The sequence below is a fragment of the Entelurus aequoreus genome, linkage group LG06 (genome assembly GCF_033978785.1).
Source record: "Entelurus aequoreus isolate RoL-2023_Sb linkage group LG06, RoL_Eaeq_v1.1, whole genome shotgun sequence".
Classification (NCBI taxonomy): domain Eukaryota; kingdom Metazoa; phylum Chordata; class Actinopteri; order Syngnathiformes; family Syngnathidae; genus Entelurus; species Entelurus aequoreus.
Genome location: NC_084736.1, coordinates 59,751,285 through 59,769,475, shown reverse-complemented (window position 1 = coordinate 59,769,475; position 18,191 = coordinate 59,751,285). Strand labels below are relative to the sequence as shown.

Sequence of the window (18,191 nt, the reverse complement as noted above, 5' to 3'; positions counted from 1 at the left end):
ATCATATTTATTTTTATATTGTTTTTATATTGGTTTTATATTTATTTATTTTTTGTTTTTATTCAGTCATTGGTGGAGCTAAGGATAATATTTGGATATTTTTTTCAAAATTGTTTTTAATATTGTTGTGCAGCACTTTGCAAACATTTGTGTTGGTTGAATGGCGTATGAAATTGTCTTGAAAAAAGTACGTCTCAACATGTTTGCTGCACCTTCATGAAAAAGCTGCTGCGAAAACGGGCAATTTAGGACCGCGACAATCAAACAAAAAAACATGCAAACTCCTGAAGGAGCGGACCCACTAAAGCAATGGTTATCGGACTTTTTTCACCGAGTACCACATCAGAGAAAAAAAATGGCTGTCCAAGCACCACCATGATGACCGACATTAGAATACAGTAGCGTAGTAGGCCTAATATTCATTAAAAACAAACCAGGGGTTTTATTCAACACTAGCATTTAAAATTGCTGGCCACTGTAACATTACACACAGTTTGAATAGTTACACCGTGTTTGAAGGAAAATAAAACACTGTATATAAATTCCTAAGTATACTTTAAAATATTTTTTGGGGGGGGGAAAACCTCCTGCAAAAGGCTGTCAATATTTAAAAATATTTCTATTTACTGTTTTAATTGGTTTTACCCTTTAAAATAGTTTTTAATCATATTTATTTTTATATTGTTTTTATATTGGTTTTATATTTATTTATTTTTTGTTTTTATTCAGTCATTGGTGGAGCTAAGGATAATATTTGGATATTTTTTTCAAAATTGTTTTTAATATTGTTGTGCAGCACTTTGCAAACATTTTTGTTGGTTGAATGGCGTATGAAATTGTCTTGAAAAAAGTACGTCTCAACATGTTTGCTGCACCTTCATGAAAAAGCTGCTGCGAAAACGGGCAATTTAGGACCGCGACAATCAAACAAAAAAACATGCAAACTCCTGGAGGAGCGGACCCACTAAAGCAATGGTACCACCTCAGAGAAAAAAAGGGCTGTCCAAGCACCACCATGATGACCGACATTAGAATACAGTAGTGTAGTAGGCCTAAATATCAATTAAAAACAAAGCAGTGGTTTTATTTAACAATAATATTTAAAAATGCTGGCCAAGTGTAACGTTACACACAGTTTGAACAATTACACTGTGTTTGAATATAGGAAATTAAAACACTGTACATTAATCAAGCGATTCTTTGGTGTGCCACTAAATGGAGCCTGCATACCACAAGTGGTGCACGTACCACAGTTTGAGAACCACTGCACTAAAGTATCATCTCAGGTTATTTTTTGAGCAATTTTGCTTTTTTCGAGCAAAATGTCATCTTGCATAATTTAATGAGATCGAATACAGAAGATTTGTAAAGACAATTCAAATTACATGTACAGTATCCCAATGTCCCTCCAGTTACTGTACATAGTTAAGTGTAATTTTGGCCGAAGCATAATTAACTACATTACGACAATTTTGAATCCCACCAGAACAGTGATTCTCAAACTAGTGGTGCGTGGGCTCCATCTAGTGGTACGCCAAATAATCACTTCATTAAATGAATTGTATTTGATTCATTATTTAAGTACAGGGCTGAGAAAGTTGAGGAATGATCATCAAAAACTTATTTGGAACATCCCACAGGTGAACAGGCTCATTGGGAACAGGTGGGTGCCATGATTGGGTATAAAAGCAGCTTCCATGAAATGCTCAGTCATTCACAAACAAGGATGGGGCGAGGGTCACCACTTTGTGAACAAATGCGTGAGCAAATTGTCGAACAGTTTAAGAACAACATTTCTCAACCAGCTATTGCAAGGAATTTAGGGATTTGACCATCTACGGTCCGTAATATCATCAAAAGTTCCGAGAATCTGGAGAAATCACTGCACGTAAGCGGCTAAGCCCGTAAAATTGGATCCCTCAGGCGGTACTGCATCAAAAAGCGACATGAGTCTGTAAAGGATATCACCACATGGGCTCAGGAACACTTAAAAAAACCATTGTCAGTAACTACAGTTGGCCGCTACATCTGTAAGTGCAAGTTAAAACTCTACTATGCAAAGCCAAAGACATTTATCAACAACACCCAGAAACGCCGCCGGCTTCGCTGGGCCCAAGCTCATCTAAGATGGACTGATGCAAAGTAGAAAAGTGTTCTGTGGTCTGACGAGTCCACATTTCAAATTGTTTTTGGAAACTGCGGACGTCGTGTCCTCCGGACCAAAGAGGAAAAGAACCATCCGGATTGTTATAGGCGCAAAGTTCGAAAGCCAGCATGTGTGATGGTATGGGGGTGTACTGGTGCCCAAGACATGGGTAACTTACACATCTGTGAAGGCACCATTAATGCTGAAAGGTACATACAGGTTTTGGAGCAACATATGTTGCCATCCAAGCAACGTTATCATGGACGCCCCTGCTTATTTCAGCAAGACAATGCCAAGCCACGTGTTACAACAGCGTGGCTTCATAGTAAAAGAGTGCGGGTACTAGACTGGCCTGCCTTTAGTCCAGACCTGTCTCCCATTGAAAATGTGTGGCGCATTATGAAGCCTAAAATACCACAACGGAGACCCCCGGACTGTTGAACAACTTAAGCTGTACATCAAGCAAGAATGGGAAAGAATTCCACCTGAAAAGCTTCAAAAATGTGTCTCCTCAGTTCCCAAACGTTTACTGAGTGTTGTTAAAAGGAAAGGCCATGTAACACAGTGGTAAAAATGCCCTTTCCCAACTTTTTTGCAATGTGTTGCTGCCATTTAATTCTAAGTTAATGATTATTTGCAAAAAAAAAAAAAAGTTTCTCAACATTAAATATCTTGTCTTTGCAGTCTATTCAATTGAATATAAGTTGAAAATGATTTTCAAATCATTGTATTCTGTTTGTATTTGAGAATTACACAACGTGACAACTTCACTAGGTTTTGGGTTTTGTATTTAATTTTACATTTATAATACTCAGGGTCACTAAAGCTGCCGGTAGAAGCAGTTAACACATCTAGTCACGTGATTCTAAAGTGAATACTTGAGTTTGAGACCTAGCAAACTACCAACACAACAAAGGGCATTGTTTCTTATCATTGCCCATAACAAGCACGTAATCATTTTTAATGCATTTTTTGAATGAGTGTAATATTTCAAAACCTTTTAAGATCGTTACAGTGTTGTCTAATGCAGGTATGCATGTAAACAAAGTACACGTGCACACATTCTGAGTTGAGTTGAGTTTGTGTTTGTTTGGAACATGCATGCATCCAACATGATGCATCACAATTTCCAGTTCCTCTATTCAACATGTTCGAAAAGGAGCAGGAAGAAGCAGAGCTTATTTAATCCTACCCCTTTTCCTTTGCATAGCAGTTGCGAAAACTTTTGTTCACTTCCTGTTCTCAATGTATTCACAATATACTCCATAAGTAATAACAATAAAAATAAATACATAAATAATAATTAGTGAAGTCGGTTATATTTCATATGGTGAGATGAGTAAGATTATCTAGAAAATGAATGGATGGATGAAATAAATTCAGAATGTTTATCATGGTTCTTCTTCTTTGTACTTTGTAAACACTTTAAGCTTGAAGAGTTTCTTGCAGTGGATTTCTACGGAGCCCCTAAAGAGTTTTGTTTTGCGAGGTCTCGCAATACTTTAGCGAGAGATCGCAAAAGTTGTTTTTCCTACACCAGTGAACCGGAAGTGAAACAGCATGTGGCAGCCTACCCATCATCTGTGCTCTGTTGTGGGACCATAATACAATTTGATGTCTTTATATGTTAGGCCAATACTAAAATAAAAATCAATTAACTTCTCCCACGGATGATGGGTAGGCTCCTCCATTGCTTTGTCTGTTTTACTTCCAGTTCACTGACATAGGAGAAAAAACTTTTGCGAGATCTCGCAAAAAGTATTGCGAAATCTCGCAATAAAAGTATTGCGAGATTTCGCAAAAAGTATTGCGAGATCTCGCAATAAGTATTGCGAGATTTTGCAAAAAGTATTGCGAGATCTCGCAAAAAGTATTGGGAGATCTCGCAAAAAGTATTGCGAGATTTTGCAAAAAGTATTGCGCGATCCCGCAAAAAGTATTGCGAGATCTCGCAATAAAAGTATTGCGATACAATACTTTTATTGCGAATGCTCGCAAAAAGTAGTGCGAAATCTAGCAAAACGTATTGCGAAATCTCGCAATAAAAGTATTGCGAAATCTCGCAATAAAAGTATTGCGAAATCTCGCAATAAAAGTATTGCGAGATATCGCAATAAAAGTATTGCTAGATCTCGCAATAAAAGTATTGCGAAATCTCGCAATAAAAGTATTGCGAGATCTCGCAATAAAAGTATTGCGAATGCTCGCAAAAAGTATTGCGAAATCTCGCAAAACGTATTGCGAAATCTCGCAATAAAAGTATTGCGAAATCTCGCAATAAAAGTATTGCGAAATCTCGCAATAAAAGTATTGCGAGATATCGCAATAAAAGTATTGCTAGATCTCGCAATAAAAGTATTGCGAGATCTTGCAATAAAAGTATTGCTAGATCTCGCAAAAGGTATTGCTATATCTCGCAAAAAGTATTGCGACATCTAGCAAAAAGTAGTGCGAGATTTCGCAAAAAGTAGTGCGAGATCTCGCAATAAAAGTATTGCGAGGTATCGCAATAAAAGCATTGCTAGATCTCGCAATAAAAGTATTGCGAGATCTTGCAATAAAAGTATTGCTAGATCTCGCAAAAAGTATTGCTATATCTCGCAAAAAGTATTGCGACATCTAGCAAAAAGTACTGCGAGATTTCGCAAAAAGTAGTGCGAGATTTCGCAAAAAGTAGTGCGAGATTTCGCAAAAAGTATTGCGATATCTCGCAAAAAGTATTGCGAGATCTCGCAATACTTTTATTGCGAGATCTCGCAATAAAAGTATTGCGAGATCTCGCAAAACATTTTTTTCCCTCCATGTCCCTTTAGATTTATTTGCTTACCATTCCATAATGTAATTCCACATACTGATATACTGAAGGTCTTAAGTGCTGTGCGTGCGTACAAATGTTTTTAAATTAAAATTTTCTCTTAGATTAAATTTCTCCTCTTTAGTTGAGAATAATTGTTGTATATTTTTGGGTAGCAGGTTATAGTTAGCTTTGTGTATAATGTGAGCCGTTTGCAAATTCACTATGTCGTGGAATTTCAGTATTTTCGATTCAATGACTAAAGTTCCAGTAATTACTTAGTAATTAAAGGAGCACATAAAAGTACCTGGGTCGTGGAATGGAACCAGGACAAAGTTTTTGATGGGTCTGGTCCTCCGGTTGAGGGTCGTCTGCAGGATCCTTGAGGCGCCGTCGATCACCTGCTTGAGGTCGTCATACATGGAGCCGGTCACATCGAACACAAAGGCCAGGGTGGAGGCGCTGTCATCGGCCCCGTCAGCTCCATCCAAGGCGGGGGATGCCTGCAGCCTGTGCGCGCTGCTGCACAGCACCAGGACCGTCACACACTTTAGCCACGCAACTTTCATCTTGTTTCCCCCCCTACGATTATATCGCATTTGTCTGCAGGAAAAGTGCTAAAAAAAAAAAAAATGTTGATATTAAAAAATAGTTCCAGAGGAGCACATCCGTGCGTAAAGTTTGGAGCAAAGTGTGGAGAGGCTGGCTGGAGCGCCCCTGGAGAGCTGGTGCTCTGACGCTCCAAACGGGGGCGGAGATGGTATTAAAAGGTCCCTGAGACCCAACCTGACTTGCATGTGTGCGTGCTGGCGTGTAACTTGACCCCGCACTGACTTCCAGCCTTTAACCCGATTCCACATTCCCTCCTCCAATTCAATTTTCTCCCAGAGACGACATGACACTCCTGCCAGTGGCTCATTTCCACTCTGCGGCCCCCAGGAGAGATCAGACAACTTCAGCGGGCTTACAGGAAGTTCCTCTTTGTGTTGCACCTTATGTCGACTTTTTTTTTTTAGTTGTTTTTTTTTTTAGTTTTAAAAACCTTTATTTATAAATTGCAACATTTACAAACAATTGATAAATAATAATAATGATCAAAATAAGTACAAAAACAGTGGGTTGTAAACTCAAACAAGTAACTAAAATAGAACGCAAAAAAAAAAAGTATATATATATTTTTATTTTTTATTTTTATAAACCTTTATTCCTTTATTTATAAATTGCAACATTTACAAACAATTAATAAATAATAATAATGATCAAAATAAGTACAAAAACAGTGGGTTGTAAACTCAAACAAGTAACTAAAATAGAACGCAAAAAAAAAAGTATATATATATATATATATATTTTTATTTTTTTATAAACCTTTATTCCTTTATTTATAAATTGCAACATTTACAAACAATCAATAAATAATAATAATGATCAAAATAAGTACAAAAACAGTACAAAACAGCACCAGGGGGTTGTAAACTCAATAAAGTAACTAAAACAGAACGCAAAAAAAAAATTATATATATATATATATATATATATATATATATATATATATATATATATATATATATATTTTTTGCCCTGCGATGAGATGGCGACTTGTCCAGGGTGTACCCCGCCTTCCGCCCAATTGTAGCTGAGATAGGCTCCAGCGCCCCCCGCGACCCCGAAGGGAATAAGCGGTAGAAAATGGATGGATGGATGGATGGATATATATATTTTTTTTTAATTATTATTATTTTTTTTTTAAAAAACATTTTAGTTTTATAAACCTTTATTTATAAATTGCAACATTTACAAACAATCGATAAATAATAATAATAATCAAAATAAGTACAAAAACAGTACAAAACAGCACCAGGGGGTTGTAAACTCAATAAAGTAACTAAAATAGAACGCAAAAAAAAAAAAGTATAATATATATATATATATATATATATATATATTCTTTTTTTATAAACCTTTGCAACATTTACAAACAATCGATAAATAATAATAATGATCAAAATAAGTACAAAAACAGTACAAAACAGCACCAGGAGGTTGTAAACTCAATAAAGTAACTAAAATAGAACGCGAAAAAAAAAAAATTAAAATATATATATATATATATATATATATATATATATATATATATATATATATATATATATATATATATATATATATATATATATATTTATTTTTAATTTTAATTTATTTTTTAGTTTTATAAACCTTTATTTATAAATTGCAACATTTACAAACAATCGATAAATAATAATAATAATCAAAATAAGTACAAAAACAGTACAAAACAGCACCAGGGGGTTGTAAACTCAATAAAGTAACTAAAATAGAACGCAAAAATATATATATATATATAATATATATATATATATATTTTTTTTTTTATAAACCTTTGCAACATTTACAAACAATCGATAAATAATAATAATGATCAAAATAAGTACAAAAACAGTACAAAACAGCACCAGGAGGTTGTAAACTCAAAAAAGTAACTAAAATAGAACGCAAAATATATATATATATATATATATATATATATATATATATATATATATATATATATATATATATATATATATATATATATATATATATATATATATATATATATATATATATATATATATATATATATATTTATTTTTTATTTTTTAGTTTTATAAACCTTTATTTATAAATTGCAACAATTACAAACAATCAATAAATAATAATAATGATCAAAATAAGTACAAAAACCGTACAAAACAGCACCAGGGGGTTGTAAACTCAATAAAGTAACTAAAATAGAACGCGAAAAAAAAAATTAAAAAAAATAAAATTAAAAAAAATAAAATTAAAATATATATATATATATATATATATATATATATATATATATATATATATATATATATATATATATATATATATATATATATATATATATATATATATATAAATATTTATTTTTAATTTTAATTTATTTTTTCGTTTTATAAACCTTTATTTATAAATTGCAACATTTACAAACAATCGATAAATAATAATAATGATCAAAATAAGTACAAAAACAGTACAAAACAGCACCAGGTTGTAAACTCAAAAAAGTAACTAAAATAGGACGCAAAAATAAATAAATAATATATATATATATATATATATATATATATATATATATATATATATATATATATATATATATATATATATATATATATATATATATATATATATATATATATATATATACATATATACATATATATATATGTATATATATATTTCTTTTTTCATTTTATTTTTTGTTTTGTTTTATAAACCTTTATTTATAAATTGCAACATTTACAAACAATCGATAAATAATAATAATTATCAAAATAAGTACAAAAACAGTACAAAACAGCACCAGGGGGTTGTAAACTCAATAAAGTAACTAAAATAGAATGCAAAAAAAAATATATATATATATAACAAAGTGCAAAGCCATAGGCTCACACAAGTTCAGTAAATAATTTAAATTTGGAACACAGCATCATCGTTTTCACAGCTTTTTGGTTGTTAGAGGTAGAGAGTGTTTTAACAGAGAGTTCTAATTGTTTTTTAAAGGCACAAAAAACAGGTCTTTTTTTTGATTGATTGAGACTTTTATTAGTAGATTGCACAGTACAGTACATATTCCGTACAATTGACCACTAAATGGCAACACCCGAATAAGTTTTTCAACTTGTTTAAGTCGGGGTTCACGTAAATCAATTCATGGTATTCGGGTATTGAGAAAGTTACATTTATGAATATACAACTTAGCCAATAGTATAATGAGGTTGCAAAGGTAAAAATCATTTTCAAATTTGTTTTTCATACTGTGTAAACCTTATGTCTAGTTGTCTCGTGCAAAAACACTTGGCTCAGCATAATGACTAAAACACAGTAGTGTAACATTTGATTTGGTATGTAACTCGTATTTATGTATGGAAGTCATTTGTCAGACAGGAATTTATTTACATATCATTGAGTCACATTACTGTTATTTTCAAGTAACACATTTGTCGTAGTTTAAGTTATTTTATTTCACATGTTTCCACATTTCGTTCCTACCTCTTGTTTCCAGGGGCCCGAATAGGGAACGGACAGGGGAGGAGCTAAGAGATGAGAAAGAGCGGGATTCGGAGAGTAGAGGTGACGGTGCTGTATGGACGCCAAACGAAGTGGAGTCCAGAGTGTCCTGCCTTTGTGGTGCTTTCACAAGGAAGACAACAAATCTATCTTCGATCTAACTCAAATGTAACTCAAATGTAACTCGCCTTTAACCCACCGCCGTCGAAGTTGGTGAGTGAACAAAATATTAGGGTTACAGTAGCGTAGTGGGCCTAAGTGTTCATGAAACGCAAGGCAGAGGTTTTATTCCGTGGCTATATTTAATGTGTTTGGCCACTGTAACGCTACACACAGTATACATAAAACACTGTACTTAAATAATGAATCAAATACGATTCATTGAATGAAGCGATTCTTTGGCGTGCCACTAGATGGAGCCCCACGCACCACTAGTTTGAGAATCACTGGTCTGGTGGGATTCCAAACTGTCATAATGTGTTTAATAATGCACGGGCCAAAATGACACTTAACTAAGTCAGTGTTTTTCAACCTTTTTTGAGCCAAGGCACATTTTTTGTGTTGAAAAAAATGCGGAGGCACACCACCAGCAGAAGTCATTAAAAAACGAAACTCAGTTGACAGTAAAGATTTTTCGTCGCAATTGTTGGATATGACTTTAAACCATAACCAAGCATGCATCAATATAGCTCTTGTCTCAAAGTAGGTGTACTGTCACCACCTGTCACATCACGCCCTGACTTATTTGAACTTTTTTGCCGTTTTCCAGTGTGTAGTGTTTTAGTTCTTGTCTCGCGCTCCTATTTTGGTGACTTTTTCTCTTTTTTTGGTATTTTCCTCTATCAGTTTCATGTCTTCCTTTGAGCGATATTTCCCGCATCTACTTTGTTTTAGGAATCAAGAATATTTCAGTTGTTTTTATCCTTCTTTGTGAGGACATTGTTGATTGTCATGTCATGTTAGGATGTACATTGTCTTTGCTCCACAGTAAGTCTTTGCTGTCGTCCAGCATTCTGTTTTTAATTTGTCACCAATTCAGTTTTAGTTTCGTTCTGCATCGCCTTCCCTAATCTTCAATGCCTTTTCTTTGGGGCACTCACCTTTTGGTTTAAGCACTATACACCTTTTTTACCTGCACGCTGCCTCCCGCTGTTTCCGACATCTACAAAGCAATTGCTACCTGCTGCCACCTACTGATATGGAAGAGTATTACACGGTTACTCTGCCGAGCTCTAGACAGCACCGACACTCAACAACAACACATCATTTGCAGACTATAATTACTGGTTCGCAAAAAATATTTTTAACCCAAATAGGTGAAATTAGATCATCTCCCACGGCACACCAGACTGTATCTCACAGTGGTTGAAAAACACTGAACTAAGTAACTAGAGCAGGGGTGTCTAACGTACGGCCCGAGGGCCGGATCAGGCCCGCTAACAGGTTTTATCCGGGCCGTGGGATGAGTTGGCAAAGTATAAAAATTAACCTGAAATTTTTAAATGAAAGAGACAGCTGTTCTAAATGTGTCCACTAGATGTCGCAATAGCAATTATTTGTATCTTTGTAGATGATGCTACATATGTACAAAATAAACCACATGATGTCAGTACATCAGTCGAGGAAAATTATCAAACTACATGAATAACATCCTGTAATTTGATTTTGATATAATTTGTTTATCTTGATGGATTGAAAATGAACACCAATGAGTTGACTAATAAACATTATCACATAATTTATTCAGAAAATATAAATAACGACAAATGAAGACAGAATACTATTAACCACAACATGTAAGTGTAAAAAAAAACAAAAAACATTATGATGTGTACAATTTCAGAATGTGCTCGTTGTATTTTTAAACAAAGAAAACAATCTGAAGTTGTCTTTAATTTTAAGTTATCGTGCCGTGATTTTACCAGTCCGGCCCACTTGGGAGTAGATTTTTCTCCATGTGGCCCCCGAGTTTGAGTTTGACTCTCCAGAACTAGAGGGACACAAAATATGGGCAGTTTGAGACCCCTGCTCTGGATTCTCTCGTACTCTCAGTATAATGCAGCAGTTTTGCACAACTCCAAACTACATAATAAAAAAAATACTGTACATATTTGATTTGATTTGATTTAGATTTATTGGCCCCCGTTGGGGAAATTCATTTTCACTGCCGTACATTTAAACAATAGACATCACACATCACGAACAAAAACAACAAAAAGACATCATACATGACCAACACATATACAAGCTATTATTTTAATTGTCTTTAAAAATCTTCTGTATTTGACCTAATTAAATCATGCAAGATGGAATTTTGCTCGAAAAAAGCAAAATTGCTAAAAAAAAAATAACTCGAGATGATGCTTTAGTGCAGTGGTTCTCAAACTGTGGTACATGCACCACTTGTGGTGTGCAGGCTCCAAATAATCGCTTGGTTAATGTACAGTGTTTTATTTTCTAATATTCAAACACAGTGTAATTGTTAAAATTGTGTGTAATGTTACACTTGGCCAGCGATTTTAAATATTGTTAAATAAAACCTCTGGCTTGTTTTTAATGAAGATTTAGGCCTACTACGCTACTGTATTCTAATGTTGGTCATCATGGTGGTACTTGGACAGCCATTTTTTTTTCTGAGGTGGTACTAGGTGGAAAAAAGTTGGAGAACCATTGCTTTAGTGGGTCTGCTCCTCCAGGAGTTTGCATGTTTTTTTGTTGCGGTCCAAAATTGCCCGTTTTCGCAGCAACTTTTTCATAAAGGTGCAGCAAACATGTTGAGACTTAGTGTTAGTGTCAATAAAATGTCCTACGTTATCAATGTTTTTATTCCTCTTTGTAACCTTAACCACAAAAAGCACAAGATTTCAACACGTGCCAAAAATATGCTTTATTTACATGAAATGCATGCGTTGAAGTTTTTTAAATATTGACAGCCTTTTTGCAGCAAGATTTTTCCCCTCAAAAAAATTATATTAAAGTATATATAGGAATTTATGTACAGTGTTTTATTTTCCTATATTCAAACACGGTGTAACTATTCAAACTGTGTGAATAAAACCTCTGGCTTGTTTTTAATGAATATTTAGGCCTACTACGCTACTGTATTCTAATGTTGGTCATCATGGTGGTACCTGGACAGCCTTTTTTTTTTTTGAGGTGGTACTAGGCGGAAAAAAGTTGAAGAACCACTGCTTGAGTGGGTCTGCTCCTCCAGGAAATTGCATGTTTTTTTGTTTGATTGCTGCAACCCCAAAAGAGACAACCGGTAGAAAATGGATGGATGGATGTTGCGGCCTAAAATGCCAAGTTAGCTTAGCGCACTTCGGCACCGCAAGGCCGAGCCGCAAGCGTTATTGTCTCTGCTTAGTTTTTAAAAATAGACATTTTATTTACTCAACATGGCACCGATCTCATTTTACACATAGCCAACATTCAGATGGCGTGAATGGAGCTATGGTCCATACTTATCTGGATTATGAACATTACATGTGTTCATATGCAAGGAGGACACGGTAGTATGCCTCTCGCCCAAAGGGATACATGACGCTCGGGTTGCATTTCTTGCTACATTTTGGAATCCTTCAGGAATAATTTAATTACGAGTGCATGCAAAAGTTAGCAAAGAGGGCAGCGGCCTGTTTTAAACCAGCCAACTTTGCAATCACACCAAAGCAGCAGCAGCATCATTAGTGCCAATCAAATGTCCCTCTCATAATTACACTCAATACCATTTATTGAACATTTCACGTCTCCTTTATTATTTTATCAAGTATTTTTTTAACTTTTTTTTTTTTTAATATACCAATTACCACTAGGGATGGGCGATACCACACTTTTAGGATTCGATACGATACCGATACTTTTTCTTGCAGTTTCATCGATGCAGATACCATTAATTTCAATTTTTGTCAGTCAAAAATATTATTACTATTATTATTTAAGACAAATCACAAGCCAAATACAGACCATTTATACCACATTTATTAAGGTCAATATATAATACAAGTACAATTAAAATAAATAACATTAAATATGAAAAATAAATTAAATATTATATATAATAATAATTATATATTATATATAATAATAATTAGATATTAGGGCTTTCCAATTAACTGTCAAATCCGAATCGCAAGAAGCTGCAGTTATTTTTTAAAGTTTGTGATATAATTAGCAATTAATGAAACATGGAATAGGCTAATGTTTTCGAAATGCAAGAAATCATGTTACAGATTAAAACCAAAATCACATTCAATCATATATTTCAAGATTTTCTTGGAAAAAAATAAAACTGTAATGCAAAGATGAAGAATCTCCAAATTGTATCTCTTTCTTATCTTGTTTTAAATACTCAAGCAATTTTCAACTAACAGTAAATTCCCCTGTGTGGAAATTATTTGAATTTAGGATAATCATTTAAACAAAAATATTCAGTAAACATTACTAAAAAAAAATAAAATAAACAAAGCTGTTTTAAGTCAGGCTGCATCGCTGTCGGCTGGCTGTGTGTGTGTTGCACGTTGACGACGCTCATTCGCTGTCTCCTGTCACGTGACTGGGCCAGCTCTATACTCTGCCAGGTACAGGGGTGTCCCAGCACATAGTAAGTTAAGTAAGTCATCAAAAACACCTGAAAGTGATGCTTGCACCCCCCACACGCCGTTTTTTGGTTTATATCGATACTTTTTTCAGAAAAGTGATGCCAAATGAGTAGCGTGTGAGTATCGATATATCGATACCACAGGATCGATACGCACATCCCTAATTACCACCTCAGAATACACTTGTTTCTCCAAGTACCACCATAATGATTGATTGATTGATTGAAACTTGTATTAGTAGATTGCACAGTACAGTACATATTCCGTACAATTGACCACTAAATGGTAACACCCGAATAAGTTTTTCACCTTGTTTAAGTCGGGGTCCACGTAAATCAATTCATGGTACAAATATATACTATCATCATAATACAGTCATCACACAAGTTAATCATCAGAGTAGGGCTGCAACTAACGATTAATTTGATAATCGATTAATCTGTCGATTATTACTTCGATTAATAATCGGATAAAAGAGACAAACTACATTTCTATCCTTTCCAGTATTTTATTGGGGGGAAAAAACAGCATACTGGCACCATACTTATTTTGATTATTGTTTCTCAGCTGTTTGTACATGTTGCAGTTTATAAATAAAGGTTTATTTAAAAAAAATTAAAAAATTCCCAAATTTAAAAAAAAAAATTACAATAAAAATATTGCCTCTGCGCATACTGCATAGCATAGATCCAACGAATCGATGACTAAATTAATCGCCAACTATTTTTATAATCGATATTAATCGATTTAATCGATTAGTTGTTGCAGCCCTACATCAGAGTATATACATTGAATTATTTATGGGGTGAGATGTGGACGGGGGGTGGGGGGGGGGGGGGTTAGGTTTGGTTGATATCAGCACTTCAGTCATCAACAATTATATCATCAGAGAAATGGACATTGAAACAGTGTAGGTCTGACTTGGTAGGATATGTACAGCGAGCAGTGAACATAGTGAGTTCGGAAAGCATAAGAACAAGTATATATATTTGATTATTTACAATGCGGGGAGGTGGGATGTGGTGGGGGGAGGGTGTTAGTCTAGGGTTGAAGTTGCCTGGAGGTGTTCTTTTAGTGCGGTTTTGACCTTTGTTAGATCGGAATCTGGGTTTAACGTGGTTTGTGGAGCTCCCCCTGGTGTTGTGGTTATGGCGGTTGTTCACGTTAAGGAAGTAGTTTGACATGTACTTCGGTATCAGGGAGGCGTAGCGGATTTTATAGACTAGGCTCAGTGCAAGTTGTTTTACTCTGAGCAACATTAAAATACTGTAGCGCAGTAGGCCTATGAATTCATTAAAAACAATGCAGAGGTTTTATTTAACACGCATATTCAATATTTGTGGCAGCAGTAACATTACAAACAGTTCGAACAGTACACTAATCACTTAATTAAGTGATTACGTGGACTTAAACAAGTTGAAAAACGTATTCGGGTGTTACCATTTAGTGGTCAATTGTACGGAATATGTACTGTACTGTGCAATCTACTAATAAAAGTTTCAATCAATCAATCAAAATTATTTGGCATACCACTAGGTGGAGCCATCGTACCACTAGTGGTACCCGTACAGCAGTTTGAGAATCACTGAACTATATAAACTATCCATCCATCCATTTTCTACCGCTTGTCCCTCTCTGGGTCGCGGAGGGTGCTGGAGCCCATATCGGCTGCACATGGGCGGAAGGCGGGGTACACCCTGGACAAGTCGCCACCTCATCGCAGGGCCAACACAGATAGACAGACAACATTCACACTCACATTCACACACTAGGGCCAATTTAGTGTTGCCAATCAACCTATCCCCAGGTGCATGTCTTTGGAGGTGGGAGGAAGCCGGAGTACCCGGAGGGAACCCACGCAGTCACACAGAAAGACCCCGGGCCCCGGGATTGAACCCAGGAACGTCTTATTGTGAGGCACACAAACTAACCCCTGGTTCACCGTGCTGCCCCCTATATAAACTATTATTGTTAAATTATATTTATTGTTTCATAACAACCATCTAAAAATGTGTTTTGCACTTGAATTTGATGCATGCATGTTACGCCAATAGAGCAACTTTTGTTGGAGGTGTTAAAACAGAGATACCTTCACCTTTTCCTCATTTTGTTATGTTACAGCCTTATTCCAAAATGAAATAATTCATTTTTGTCTTGCGAAAAGTTATTTTTTTTAATTTTGCAAATGTATTACCAATAGAAAAATCCAGTATTCACACATGCTCAATACTTTGTTGATGCACTTTTAGCAGCAATTACTGCTAACTGGCGAGCGCTCCTCAATGTAAACAAATGCCATGGGTGGATCTACACCTGACATCCACTGTAATGATACCAAGTACAAGAGCGTATCTAGTCGATACTACAATGATTATGTTGATATTTTTTATCATCACATTTTTTAATTTATATTATGTTTATAAACTCAGGAAATACGTCCCTGGACACATGAGGACTTTGAATATGACCAATGTATGATCCTGTAACTACATGGTATCGGATCAATACCTACATTTGTGGTATCATCCAAAACTAATGTAAAGTATCAAACAACAGACAAATAAGTGATTATTACATTTTAACAGAAGTGTATACAAAACATGTTAAAACAGAAAGCAAGCAGATAATAACAGTAAATGAACAAGTACATTAATAATGTATTTTCTACCGCTTGTCCCTCATAATTTTGACAAAATAAATTAATAAGAGCCAAGCAGCCAAATTAGGAGCCTTTGTTTGCCTACTACTAAAAGACAAGTTGCCTAGTACCGGTATTCATCCTAAACATCACATCTCATGACAAAAAAAGACGCAAATACACAGAGCCACTTAAATGCATTTTATTCTGTGCGCTCATACTGATAATTGACAGGTAAATGGCATTTGTCATTCAGTAAATGACCATTTGCATAAGGCTTTAAAATCTCATACATTGAATAAGAAGTGGTAGACGGCATGATTGCGTACTCTGGCCTCACTTCGCCGGACAAATACAAAGTGGACAATAGCTGCTCGCAAAAGGTTTACAAGCAGAATGGGGGTGTTTGCTTGTCCGATGTAGGACCTCAGAATTCGGTGCTTTTGCTTGGCCATCGCAGTGCAGACACTTGTGCTCACGGGGGAACTCGGGGAAGTGAAAACACAATAGGACTTGACAGGCTGCAAACGTCGTAAAATAACCCATAGAAAACTCCCCGCTCCGTCGACACTTTCAGACACATAAAAACTATTATCTCAAGAGGAAACTCACACCGTGAGAACAAAACAATCCCACAATAGTAGTGAAAAATGCGGTGCAAAACATTTCCGTTCAACTTTGATAAAAATAAAACTTCATTCCATTTTTAAAGAGAGGGGGAACCTCTTGAATACGGCGAAGCAGGGAATAAATTACCATGATATTTACATTTAACAACACACTGCTTTTGTAACCTCCAGCTATACACTCGATTCTAGAGTCCGTGGTTCTTCGTGTGGAAAGTCTGGAGAACCTCTCAGAGGGAATTTGTCCTCCTCTCGCTGAGGAAAGCACAGACGATATAAAGTGGCAGCATAAGCACATTAAATTAGGGGCAGCGCCATCCGAAGATACGTATGATTCCTTAGGGAAGAAATCCTGACAAATGTCAGCTGATAGAAACTTCAAATATTGTCCTTCGTCTTCCCCCCTTTTGTGTGTGTTTCGGGGTGCCGAGCCGGACCCGCCCAAAGAGGTTTTGGCGAACGATCACCTGTCTTTCCTCGGAACGTGCGCGGTTAATCGCTCTCGACGGCGCGTTCAAAATATGCATTCACAAGCTCACTTCACAGTTGACAAAACGCCGAACGACAACGTCAGCAACAATTGGCAGCGGCTGGTGGATTACACGAGGCAGCGAGAGAGGAGAGAGGCTCGTCTTCCTCTTCGCTCGACCATTTGATTGCCAGCAAACAAGTGGGTCGCTTGAATAATTCATAAGAACAAACTGAGAGCAGAAAGCAGCTGCTTCGCTTTGGATTCGGGCCGTTCAATGTGGGGTTTTTTTTTGTGTTCTTTATATATGGCCACTACACACATTATTATTTGTATTAGCTTTGTGCTGGGGGTGGGAAAAAAAAGCACAATGTGGGTTGGAACTTTCCTCACTTGTCGGAGTATGCAGGTAGCGTGCTCACCTTCCATTCCTACACCAGTCCATCATAGAGAGACAACGCTTGAACAATAGAGGGGTCAGCCTTGGAGCCCTCCTGGAACTCCTGCAGAGTCAGCTTTCCGTCTGCGTTCTAGAAGTGGAACACAGGAGAGAGAACCTGAAGCCTGGTCATGCAGTCACACAGTGTTACCAGCAGGGGGCAAAAGAGGGTCTCGCGCAGACACACATTGCTGCTCAACTGATGTTGGCTCGGCCGGCTTGGATTTCCGCCAGAGTGCTGACACAAATCGCCAAGTGCTGCTCTGCTGCACGGGGCACGCCCATGCAGGATTCATCTTTCACTGAAGCCAAGTAGATTCCTTAAGCTCACAGAGTGGGCACTGGCACTCAGGGCAAGTGTGGAAGGAGGCGATATA

At 35.9% G+C, this 18,191-nt stretch overlaps 2 protein-coding genes across 6 annotated transcripts in view; both read right to left on the bottom strand.

Moving 5' to 3' along the window:
- Positions 1-5,543, bottom strand: part of hmcn2 (hemicentin 2) — a 185,769-nt gene extending 180,226 nt beyond the window's left edge. The window contains exon 1 of the mRNA XM_062051110.1: positions 5,248-5,543. Within this exon, the coding sequence (XP_061907094.1) occupies positions 5,248-5,539 (292 nt within the window). The 5' untranslated portion in view covers positions 5,540-5,543. The remainder of the gene's footprint in view (positions 1-5,247) is intronic.
- Positions 5,544-11,012: 5,469 nt separating this feature from the next.
- The window catches only part of ncs1b (neuronal calcium sensor 1b), a 91,076-nt gene continuing 83,897 nt past the window's right edge, over positions 11,013-18,191 (bottom strand). For 4 of the 5 annotated variants that reach the window (XM_062051106.1, XM_062051105.1, XM_062051107.1 and 1 more), the window contains one exon: positions 16,473-17,905. In XM_062051106.1, coding sequence (XP_061907090.1) covers positions 17,807-17,905 — 99 coding nt within the window. In that variant the 3' untranslated portion in view covers positions 16,473-17,806. Of the gene's footprint in view, positions 11,032-16,472; positions 17,906-18,191 lie in introns of those variants that run through there. The other variant, XM_062051108.1, reaches the window with a different exon arrangement.